This window comes from Sander vitreus, chromosome 11 (assembly GCF_031162955.1).
Source record: "Sander vitreus isolate 19-12246 chromosome 11, sanVit1, whole genome shotgun sequence".
Taxonomy (NCBI): Eukaryota; Metazoa; Chordata; class Actinopteri; order Perciformes; family Percidae; genus Sander; species Sander vitreus.
The window spans coordinates 9,498,360-9,510,259 of NC_135865.1; the positions used below are offsets into that span (position 1 = coordinate 9,498,360).

General features: G+C 41.7%; 2 protein-coding genes across 3 annotated transcripts; both read right to left on the minus strand.

The window, feature by feature from the left end:
• Positions 1-2,402: 2,402 nt before the first annotated feature.
• rmp64 (ribonuclease MRP subunit p64) lies at positions 2,403-7,835 on the minus strand. Of its 2 annotated transcripts, none has more exons than XM_078261558.1 (10): positions 7,761-7,835; positions 7,466-7,508; positions 7,060-7,214; positions 6,751-6,839; positions 6,098-6,226; positions 5,842-5,919; positions 5,360-5,661; positions 5,098-5,156; positions 4,764-4,978; positions 2,403-3,808 (listed from the first exon to the last, which is right to left on the minus strand). In XM_078261558.1, exons 1-10 carry the CDS (start codon positions 7,809-7,811, stop codon positions 3,475-3,477), a joined length of 1,455 nt encoding a protein of 484 aa, XP_078117684.1. In that variant the 5' UTR covers positions 7,812-7,835; the 3' UTR covers positions 2,403-3,474. The 2 variants fall into 2 exon arrangements, with proteins under 2 accessions (XP_078117684.1, XP_078117683.1); XM_078261557.1 differs by having other exon boundaries at positions 7,405-7,508; positions 7,761-7,788.
• Positions 7,836-8,396: 561 nt separating this feature from the next.
• On the minus strand, positions 8,397-11,414 carry tex30 (testis expressed 30). The gene is made up of 5 exons (XM_078261559.1): positions 10,417-11,414; positions 9,865-10,101; positions 9,701-9,752; positions 9,073-9,287; positions 8,397-8,637 (listed from the first exon to the last, which is right to left on the minus strand). Exons 1-5 carry the CDS (start codon positions 10,432-10,434, stop codon positions 8,476-8,478), a joined length of 684 nt encoding a protein of 227 aa, XP_078117685.1. The 5' UTR covers positions 10,435-11,414; the 3' UTR covers positions 8,397-8,475.
• Positions 11,415-11,900: the final 486 nt, after the last annotated feature.

The window sequence follows — 11,900 nt, forward strand, 5'->3', positions numbered from 1 at the left end:
GTAGCAAGGCCAAAGTCATTGTTTTTGCATTGCATGGAAAACACTGTCTATGCTGCTCAGTATTTATTGTCCAACTAAATTTTCAACAAGGCACACCACCCTGCTGGCATTATTTTGTAAATTAATTTATTAATTTAATACACTGGTGCTTTTACTTCTAAGGAAATGATTAGCAAGATAACAGAATAATTGGTTCTCTTCACGTTGTGTTGGACTTGTTGGAATAGCTGCAAAATGTTTGTGGTTCAATAGAGCACACATTGAGCGAAATGTGCACATTGCATGCAAGGTAAAATATGTATTTAAATAACACAAAGGTTCAAAAGGTTTTGCTGGCATGTATATGCCTCTTTGTGTCTACCAAATTGTACCACCCACCAAGTGTAAAAATTGGGATACTGATAGCATTTGGCACAGTCACTCCTTCAAACTTAATGCAGAGAAAAAAAAATGGTCTGACTTCCTAAGTGCTGGTGTATACAGACATTCAAGGCTTTCTGCTCCTTTCCCTCACTGCAGGAGAGTACAAAAGTTGTCCTTGACTAACTGGTTTAGATGAAACCCAGAAAGCACAGGAATCAGGAATCTGCAGACACGTATGCATAAATAAAGCTGGCGGGCTGATGCGAGACCATAACTCAACCTAGTCAGTGCTCAGTGAGGGGGAAGAAAAACTGCACCGTTGTATTTGTGCAGATGGGAGGACTCTGTCTTCTTTGGCAGAGGATGATCAGATGGTGGGCAGGAGAAACACAGGCTGCAACTACAAAATAACCCTTTAGCTTCTAATTTGGTGCACAGCCTCCACTCTTGAGCAATCATGGTTGCTATAGAGTGCCAGGCACCTGTATGCTTTATGTTGTGGCACTTGTACCTGTACAGCTCTTGTACTTGATATCAAAGGCCTAGAGCTGGGGCCAACCTGCCTACTAATACATACCTTTACAGTGTGTTCTCTGTTCATATCAGCACTCAGTCTTTATAGGCACACATTCAATTCACATTCTGCCAAGAGCATTACAATTACCAAGAAGGTTGAGGGATTCATTCCATGTTCTCTGAGAACAATCATCATTCTGGAACTGATTGAATGTATTCATTTATCAACTCCACCAGGTGGAGCCAGAAATACCACGAGAGCCTTAAAAAGGCCCTTAGACATGGGGTCTGTAACATTTATGGCTAACTTACAGCTTAAAATAAGCATTTGCAGTATTCCATGGTTGATTTTATTTCGTTCTGCATAAGAAATGGTATTTCATTAAACTGTAGTGGTGTCTTCAGAGGGTTGAACAAGATGTGAATGTCTGAAAGGGACTAAAACCTCATTTAATGTTTAGTACCATAAAGCTATGGCTTCATATGGTTCATTTCATTTTATCATTCAGCAAATCCTCGGCCAATTAAAACATTCATAAATGGTTTAAATAACTTCAGCTCAGACTCTTGTATTTCTTTAAAAAAAAAAAAAACAGTCTTATTAGCATATGTAGAGTCTATATTCACAACGTTCCACTTCCGGGATTGCTAGAGTGCCTTTGGTTTTCTTTGTGTTGGAATTCTAAACTCTGGTGGATTTATGAGGACTATGGTTGACTGCTCCTCAGATCTCTACAGGGTCTGTTTGTTTTTTTTTTTAATCGTTCTCGAACTGCTCTTTAATGTTTTATGTAAAGCACTTTGAATTGCCCTGTTGCTGAAATGTGAAAGAAAGAAAGAAAGAAAGAAAGCCGGGGCTATTCATAAAACATTCTGGGCTGAAGCCGGGGACGCCCAGGCCTAACGACGCCTCTGTGTACTATAAATGTGACAACAGAAAAGGAACAAACATTACTCTTCTGTAGTTGACAGCCTATGCATTGTCAAAATATGGAAAATCAACTTTCTTGCCTGTGGGATTTATGGTTCTTAAGATATCAAGTGTATCATTTGATAGTTTTTGTCCTAATTAGTTGAAGCTTGCATGCTTTAAAACATTTCAATCTAAATGATGGCTCTCTTGTCATTCTGGGCAAGGGCAACAAAAGGGCAATTTGCCACCAGCATGGGAAATGTTCTTTATGATCTGCCTGCTCTGAAGTTTCTCCATTTGAAATGTTTAAATACCTTATTATTCGGGCGCCTGGATAGCTCGGTTGGTAGAGAGCGCGCCCATATATAGAGGTTTACTCCTCGACGCGGCGGCCGCGGGTCTGACTCCGACCTGCGGCCCTTTGCTGCATGCCGTTCCCCCTCTCTCCCCTTTCACATCTTCAGCTGTCCTGTCAAAATAAAGGCCTAAAGATGCCCAAAAATAATCTTAAAAAAGAAATAAAATTATTCAGTCCCTAATACACCAAATAAGAGTTGAATCTACATTTGCCAAGCAATGCAATGGCTAAAAATCAAACAGGAAACTGTAGTGCAGATTTTAGCCATGAAAACTTTTAAAATTCCCCAGTCAGTCATCAAGAACCAGAACATTTAAAATACATCACCCCACTGTTAAATTCCATCCCCTTGGGTGTCCTGATATAGCCTGGCTCCGCCCTCCTACTTACTTCGGCTAAATTTTCATTTCCCTTCAGTACTCCGTCTGGGTTTGTGGTATATTCTTGAGTTTTCTCCGTCTTCGTCAAATATTTGTAGGTCCAATCAGTGAACAGAGGGAGTGGCTGAGAACGATGACGTTGAGGACGTGCACTAGAAAGATGAGAGCGAAGCCATTCGGTCTGTTGTGGCATCAAAGTTAAAGCCCAAGCAAGAACAATCTTTGCTGAGTTGTGTTGGTGGCCATGATGTTGTGGCCCTCCTCCCCACGGGGTTCGGGAAAAGTTAGATTTTCCAGCTCGCTCCGTTAGTGGTGAAGGAGTTGGCTAAGGCTAACGCTAGCGATGCTAATGCTAAATATAAGCCGATAGTTGTCGGTCTCCACTCTTGTTGCACATGCGCATGACATACGTCACGACCAAACGTTAGCGATTGGTTATGGCAGATCCAGAGTGGCTCTGGGCAGATGCAATAGTTTTAAACTTCAACAGAGTACCCGCCTTCAAGGAAGTTAACACTTGTCAATGGAAAGAGGCCAGACACTGCAATGAAATGTACAAGAGTCTGGTAGGACCAGGCTAGTCCTGATAGGCAAACTGCAATGTCCCTGGTTCAATTACAGCCTGGTAATTTTGCTCCATGCCACATCCCTCTGCTCTCTCTCCTCATATATTGTGTGCCTCTATACTGTCCTATCCAATACAGGCTAAAAAGCCACAAAAAAAATCTCCCTGCTATAAAAAAAAAGTCATCCCCTTTAGATACTTTCTGCTTTAAAAGTAACTGCTGCCGTTTAGCACTTCATTCATTCATTCATTCATACAATGACCAACCATCAGTTTTCATTACACATCAAATGTCCTTTCAAAACAGAGGAATCTATCAAATACTGAGCTCAGCTACATACAGTAAGTTGTTTCATTGGATGTGTTCAATTCCAAAGTGTCACAAACCTACAGAGGCAAATATATCATCTATGTCATCCCGGCGGTCACAGCCGGTGGCCTGAGATGACGTTGCCTCGTTTGTAGTCCGGGTTCTTTGGTCGTCCCCTGACAGTCCGGACACCGATAACTCCGTCCTCTCCCTTTGTCTCTTCAGCGGTTTCTTTTTTACACCCGTTGAAGACTTAAATCGACTTCTGAGTGTCTGCAAACGAGTTGTCAGGCAAGCATGTCTCCTGGTTGCAGCAGAAGGCCGGCAGGTTGTTGGCACTGAGCCGTGAGGAGATGAAGCCCAGCAAGCTTCCTGTCTGAAGGTCCGCAACCTCCTCTGGACGCTGGGGACGAGGACACATTTACAGAAATATGCACAATTACTATTAGGGAAACTGCAAACTCAGAAGAGCTGAAAAAGGTGACACATCATTTCCCCCACCCCCATCGGAGAAGAAAATGAAGGGAAAACACAACATTTTCCAAACGATACTAATGGAATAACAATAATTATTTCACCAGTAAATTCCTGTTAAATGACAAAAACAACCACTGGATGGGAAAAGGGTATTTTCAAACAACTTTGAATGTTGTAGTGTTGACTACACCGTGCGGCGATGTTTCAGTTCCCTCTAACGTCCGTTTTCGGAGCATCAGAGAGAAGCGCAGGCATTTAAGTGGCACCTAAATAATGCACCGAAATCCGCGTTGCTATTCGGTCCGGTAGATAGCGGTCGTTAAGGCACCGGTGCTGTATTAGCACCAGGTCTCGGACCCCCCCCCCAAATAAAAACTCTTCGGCTCTACACGATTCACGTGGATGACATTTTCCCATTCAAAACGGCGATTTTTGCCGAAAAGCAACTAGTTTGCAGGTATGTAAAGTGTGTAGTTTCACCTCAACAACTCCACACAGTGGCCAATTTATTAGGTACACCTGTACAGTCTAATGCAATCCAACTGTTCTGCCAAAAAGTCTTCTTTTATGCCTATAATGTTCAGTTGTTTTTTTCTACACGGTCACAGAGGCGTTAGTTGTTGAGGTGTTTGATAATATTCTGCCCCCCTCATGTATGTAAATAGGGGGTACAGAAAAATAGAAACACCTCTAAATATATTGTAGTCCATTACAATACCCCCTCTAACTATGACCTCACTAATAAACATATCAAATTTATTTACACACACATTATAAACTTTGTAAAAAGGTAGAATTTATGGCAGAGCTGTTGTATTGAATTGCACAGCTGTACCTAATAAAGTGGCCACTGAGTGAATATTCTGCGCTGTTGCTCTTACTTGTAACCGGCTGCCTCTAAGCATTTCATCCTTTGGCACTTTAAATGCAAGAAGCTTAGAAGACGTTTTTCCTTTTCCATCTTCTGGGATTTGCACCATGGGATCATTTCTTCCAGATGGGCCGCCATGTCTGTGAAAGTAGTAGCCTCTCTCACTTGTTTCTTGAACTTTCGTTTCTTGTCAGCCTTGTGTATTTTCTGTGGGAAGGATTTGCCCTTGGGTAACAAAATTATGTAATCATTACATAGGACGATTAGGTGGCCACACTGAGCAATTACATATTCTGCAAATAGTAAAAGCATGAATACATATTTCATCTGGCTTGCTCACATACCTCAGTAAAGTCCCTGAAAACCTTGAGAAAAGGCTTCATGTCAGCGTCAAGACCGATAACTGAAAAAAGAAAAAAAGATGATCTTCTGGTGCAAATCACATAGGGCTACATTGAAGATTACTGTGTAAACTATCAGTAGCTGAGAAAGCTAACTAGCTAGACAACAGACTGACTACTTTGTCGCCCCCCTACTGTGAAGCAGTGCGTCCTTTAGGGCAGTGTCATCTTATCCATCACACAGAACAATGAAAAAGCTCCACACCTCGTTCAACAGCAACACCCAGATCTTCTTTAACCTCCCTTGTCGCTCCCTGGTTCTTCACTTTAACAGAAGAGGTCTTCTTCCTCTGCTGCTTATACTTGTGACCTTTGGCAAGGGGACCGCGTGCTGGCTTTTTGGTCAGTAAACGTGCATCAGAAGGAGCCAGGAACTGAGCCATATCTGCTGGCAGGGAGAAGTCTGTGAGGAAGGGCATGGGCTGGGCGTTGGCTACTTCTCTGAGGAGCTCCAGGAGCTGCTGATACAGAGTGGACAGGCTGACCAGGATACCACGGACAATCACCCTGATGGAGCACAAAGGCAGGTAGATTTAGATTTGGATCTAAACAAACACAAATCAAACTATTCCAAACACAGTTCTTTTCTATATTTGGAGCTGCCAACATGCAAAGCTGCCTTGTGCCGTATAATTCAGCATCTTTTTGCATTTCTCAGCCTTTTTAGATGCGACAACGAGGACTCACCAGAGACGACTGACCATGCTGGTTATCACCATATTCAAGATAATAAACTCCTCCCATTTCATCTGCTGCTTTGACAGTCTGAAGCATATATCGCTTAAGGACAAACACACGAGGTGACATCCAGAAAGCCAAGATCGCCAAACTTAATTCAGACTAAGAGATTCACAGTTGCAAAAACAAAACAGAGTCTCTCTTCAGAGATGACTGTCAGCTTACTTTTTATGTTTCGGAACAGTGCCACCTCTGAAAAGGATACGTGAAAGCTCTGCTGCAGCGATTCAATGTGCAGCTCATCAGCTGGGCGGCTCCAAGCACTTTGAGACAGAGCCACTCCAGCATGGGTTGACTGGGGACATCACACTCACCAGCCTTGATGCTCAGTCCTCTAAAACACACACACACACACACACACACACACACACATCAGTGCTGTAATGTGTGCATCAATAGTGATGGCTCAGGCTCAATAATCTCCACCACTTAACTTCTCAGTGTAACCTTGTGCTCTTCTGTAACAGGCTTCCTTAAGAGATTGTTAATCATATTGTTAGTCATTAGTCAGTTCATTAACCTCTGGTACTTTTTTAAACTCTGAAATGTCAATTTATGTTATGTATTCAATTATTTTGTATGCTATTGAAACCCACAAATTAGAAATGCCCTGACCTGATGTGGAAGATCAGTGCCTGAGCTCGTGAGTATATTATTGGTCTGCATAGGCTATTTGAAGCTTGATCAAGCTCCAGTACTTTGTTTGCTTTATTGCATTGCATTTACTTATTCACGCCAGCTTCCGCATACAATGTGTGTCATTAAACAGCAAAACCTGTGTTTGATGCTGGCCTGTATGCTCATTAACAATTGCCAAAAACAGCACATCACACTGAACCAATACGGCTTTCTATCTACCTTTGAATTCTTTTGGGACAAAGATCTGTCAGCTCCTGAAGAGCAACATCAAGCTTCATACTCTTCAGCCTGTTTATGCATTGTTCAACCTGTGAGAGATATAAGACAAAATCAAATATATCAAATCAATATCAAATATGAAAATGGCATATCAGTTCGTTCTTTAGCTTTTCTTAGTTCTACCTCTCTGACTTTTCGGTTTAACACACAGTGAATCCAAAATGACTGCCATGTTTCCCATCACTAGGCTAAAACAGATCACACATCCTGAAGTGGCCAGATGTGGAAATAACGACTTCCAGTCCTCACCTGCTTTAAACCTTTGAACGTCTTGTTGCCTCTGGAGCTGTTATTTAGGAAGTACAGCAGCTCGTAGAGAACTCGTACCTCGGTTTGAAGAATCTCACTCCGAATTAGCTTAAGTACGTTCTCATTTTCCACAATCAGGGCTTTCACACTTGCATCTGCAAAACAGTAAAAACATTTAACAATCACAGTTTTATTCAACGATAATGATACAAGTGCATCAACACTGCACACGTGGGTTGCAAGCGTCATATATACACAGCCTTCAGCGCAGAGTTTTGCCCTAGACATCACGTAACAAAAATCAACATAATTATTGCCAATCAGGATGCGAACAACTAATCGTACCTGTAGTTGAGCTGAAATGTACACGGACACTAGAAACCGCACCAGGAAAAGCAATGTTTACCCTGTTCCACGGTTCTCCTGCCATGCTTCCCACGGATGCTTCCCTACAAAAAACATGCGGATGTCAGCCAGCCAATTGTATTCGACTATACTATAAACGTCAGAGTTCGCCTTAAAGGCACAGAGAACACAGTGACAAGATAGCTCTAGTTCTCGCTGAGGTCACTGTTTACACGAATACGCTCGCGGGTGAAAACGACAATATTTTATCCGCATGTGTGCGTGTGCGTGTATGTGTGTATGTGTGTGTGTGTGTGTGTGTGTGTCGTGTGCATTGTTTGGAGCAATCACTCCACCTCCTCATCTATCCAGACAAAATTTTCAGCTTTTGATGTTCGCTTCACCATGTTTTGTTTTTGCGCTACTAGGGAGAGGAGAGGGAGAGAAGTTGAAGGAAGGACTTGGTGGTGATGTGTGGCAGTGCTTCACACTACCACCTAGCCGCCTGGCGTGCATACTACATCGAATTTCACACACTTTTGCGTCACCATATGCACGCAAATCCGCCCCCCCCCCCCCAAAAAAACAAATAAAATAAAAAGTGATAACGCAACGCCACTTTTGCGTTTTCGCTTCAGATCGTTAAGTCTAAACATAGCCTAAGTCACCTGTAAACTGTAAGGAAACAAATACACTCATTCTTACAAAATTAGAGGAAAGCCTTTACTTGGCATGGCATAAATGTGTAGGCCTCCAGTACAATCAGACAATCAGACTCAATCTAAATCAATGTAAAGTACCACAGTATCATTAATGTGAGATTTTGTGCACAAGCAAAGAGTTTCTGGCTGGGGTGGTGTGAGTGACCAGCAAAACAGGCTTAATGAAAACAGAGCTGAAGACTTATTTTCGTAGACATTAACAATGTGTTTTTGATTGCACTGGATCATTTCTGTATGTCATTTCTGATTAAAAAAACAAAACAACTTGGCCACATTGTGTAAAAATATATATCCTTTATTCAACTAGTAGAAAGAACATGACAAAACAAAGAAAATAACATAAATTCATCTATCCCCACTGTTTACTCATCCAGGTGATGACATGTAAATTCACTTCATCCAACACAGAATCCTCCGACCTTCCCTTCACTGTCAGTCCATGGTTGCCTCCTTTTAGCCAGAAAACCTCAACTTGACCTTTCATTTCTTTTATCATCCCTTCAAAAAGGACCTGAGCAAAGACAGAGAGCAAAAAAAACAAATCACTGGGGAAAATGTCAGGTCATAAAAAAACAGACATTGCACAGGTTGGGACAATGATAATTATATTGAATAGTTAGAATTGTCCATATTATACTAAATAGTAAAGGACTGGACTATACAATCACAACAATACACACTTTCTGCAAGTATCATAGAGAAAAATTAAAATATACATGAAAGAATATAGGAGAAAACTGTATAAACACGTACACTTCATGACTGAGATAAAGAAGTAAATGTATTACTGAATGAGGCAAACTAGTAGCATAAACAACTTACTGAGACAAAGTAGAAAAAAGATAAGTAACTCAACACGCATACACATGTAAATACAAAATGAAAATCCTAAAACTGTATGAAATGGCCGTCAAGACAGGATAAAGAGCCTCCCATCCGTCCTCACCTTGTCACACATGTTGTCCTCAGTGCCTGACACACACAGCACAGGTATGTCTTCAGGTAGCCCTCTGAGATCTTCACTCCGTTGCCGATGGGCGTGCGTCTGTCCCGGTGGGTGCAGGGGGAACGACAGGCAGATGACACCTTGCACTGCATCCTGTGATTCATCACTCAGCTGCCTGGCTAAAGCTGCAGCAGCACGACATCCCATTGACCTGCCTGTGGACGATTTCAAGACAAGATATCATACTCAGTGACTGCTGTATTCCATGTTGTAGTCTTTAGTAATGCACACTATTGACAATTCTGGCAAGACCTGGAAATGTTTATGGGCATATTTTACCAATACTGAAAAGCATAATCCTATTGTTATCAAATGTGCATGTACTTTTCAGACGTTTACCATTAAGAGTCATTTGTAATACTACTGTTGTATTGTTCATTTAACTTCCCAAAACTTATAAATGTGGTGCATGTTGTTAACTAGTGCAGCATCTGCTGGAATTGTAATGCAAACGTATGCACACAGAAAAACCACACTCCACAGTATTTACAAACTAACATAGTCTAGCCTAAATGGCACACCTTTACATCTTTTTATGTGATAAAGTAAGCCTTCTATTGCTGCTTACCTCCAACAAATATGTGTTTTACGGTAAACTTCTGTAAAGACTTCAAGTAGTCCTAGGGGTAAAGCACAAGTGTGTACAGCATCTCACCGATTCTAAATATGTAGTAGCACAGAGATAATAAAATAGTGACTGCTATTTTTGAATGAATGAATGCTAATGCTTACCCACACAGCACGGTAAGCCTTCACTCTGTAACCCAAGTTTAAACCTTTGCATGTGAAACGGAGACAAAGGAAGCCATCTGCAGCTAAGGCATGTGCCAGAGAAACCAGATGTTTGAAGTTCATGTCTCCACCAGCCCCATGTGTGAGAATGACTGCAGTGTGAACATCTGTTACTGAAGCAGGGAAACACAAGGCAGCATCCAGATACTTGGTCCCAAATGGCACCTTCACTGTGTCCTGAAAGCCAGTGTACAGTCAGTGAGCACTATCTCTAGACTGACAATTCACATCACGCATGGTATAAACATCTGTGGCAATGGATTCAGTCTTGTGTAAATAATAGATATAAAACAGCACCACTCAATCAAAGGTCATCAGTTAAAGTATAACTTAGCGTAACAGCTTAAGTTGTTATAACGAGCTAGCTTACGCTAGCTGTGTCTACGTACGCGTACTCACAGAACTGGACTTTTACATCCAGTAACGTTAACTAGCGTTACTATTTTGCAGTTGCAAATGTTAGATATTTACTTTAACGGTCTATGTATTTACCTCGTCAAACTTGTCCATTACAAGATGTTTCTTCTCTGAAATCCGTAGAGTGGAACCTGGCTACAGGTGACTGTGACTGACATCTAATGCTCAGGAGGGATCATTACAGCTTTACTCATGCTACCACGTCAGCAATATAAACACTTGGCACAGATGATTTTCTAGAGGGGTCAGCTACAGAACAGCTACCGTGGAGCTGGCAGAGGTTGTTTATCTTGCTCAAGGACGCCTCAGCACATCAGATGTTTGTTGACAATGCAGCTTGAACATGTAAATCTGCCTATTTGTGGGGGGAAAAAAACCCCACTCATGATAGGATTACTGGCCTATTAAGTGTAGGATATATTTTGTGGAATTGAGTGGCTTCGCTCTCTGATCTTCCTGACTACCTGTGAGAGAGCCATCTGACCTGATGAGTTTGAAAGGGAGTTTCTCTTCCTGAGTATCAATGAGAGTACTATCTGACCTATATGAAAGGGAGCACCGGGCCAGGAAAATAATTGAGCTGATTAAAAAGACTCTCAGATCGGGGGAAGCAGAGAACGAAGCCACTGTGTGATCTGTATTTTGCAAATAACTGAAAAGGTAAGATTCAGGTCATAGGATGATTTTGGCTCTCATCACTCCTAGGTCAGCAGAAAAGATAAGACACAGATGTTTCAGTAATATGAACATCATAAAACATTTTGTAGATCCAATTTGTAGATCTAAGACAGTAACGAACGGTTTGGCCTTGGAGTGGGGAGAATCAACGTGTTTCATGCATGGCGCGAACATGCCGGAAGGGGCCGAAGGACCGGACAGCAGAGCCAAAATGACCTGGACTATATCCAACCGATAACAGCACCAACAAGGACGGGCAGAGAAAATGTATAACAGAGTGTGAGGGTCTGAGTAGCAGGCACCAGTTCCCGGGGAGACTGTCTGTTGATAGGGTGAGGGAGACGGTCTTGAAGGAGAACTGTGTCCATATGCATATGTATTTACTTGCAATATCATTTCACTAAAGCTTGTTACTTTTGAATCCAGCAAATCCTGAGTTTTATTTCTGATCTACCAGTAAACGAGCACTTATCAGGGTGTAGTGACCTTAGAATTGGAGTCAGATTACGTCTGGCCTTTTTGTGCCAGACTAGAAACGGTCACATTTATTTACTACATAAGGTAGTCACTAAGAAAGCCACCCACAGATCCAGTTCATCTTAAGAATTCACTGTGCTGTATGTTTAACATTAAAACATGATTTATAAAATCATGGATACAATTACTTTAGTAGCTTAGTATTCTATGCACTAAAAAGGTATGTATAAAGGCTTTAGGACGCCCTAAACGTTATTGTAGACCCAGTTTAATATGCAACTTAATTTTACACGATATATGCAGGGTCCCTGCTCGGTCTCTTTCAGTTAAGGGGTCTTTGGCTTAAAAAAAAAAAAAAAAAACGTTGAAGACCCCTGCATTAAACAACAGCAGACAAAAGAACA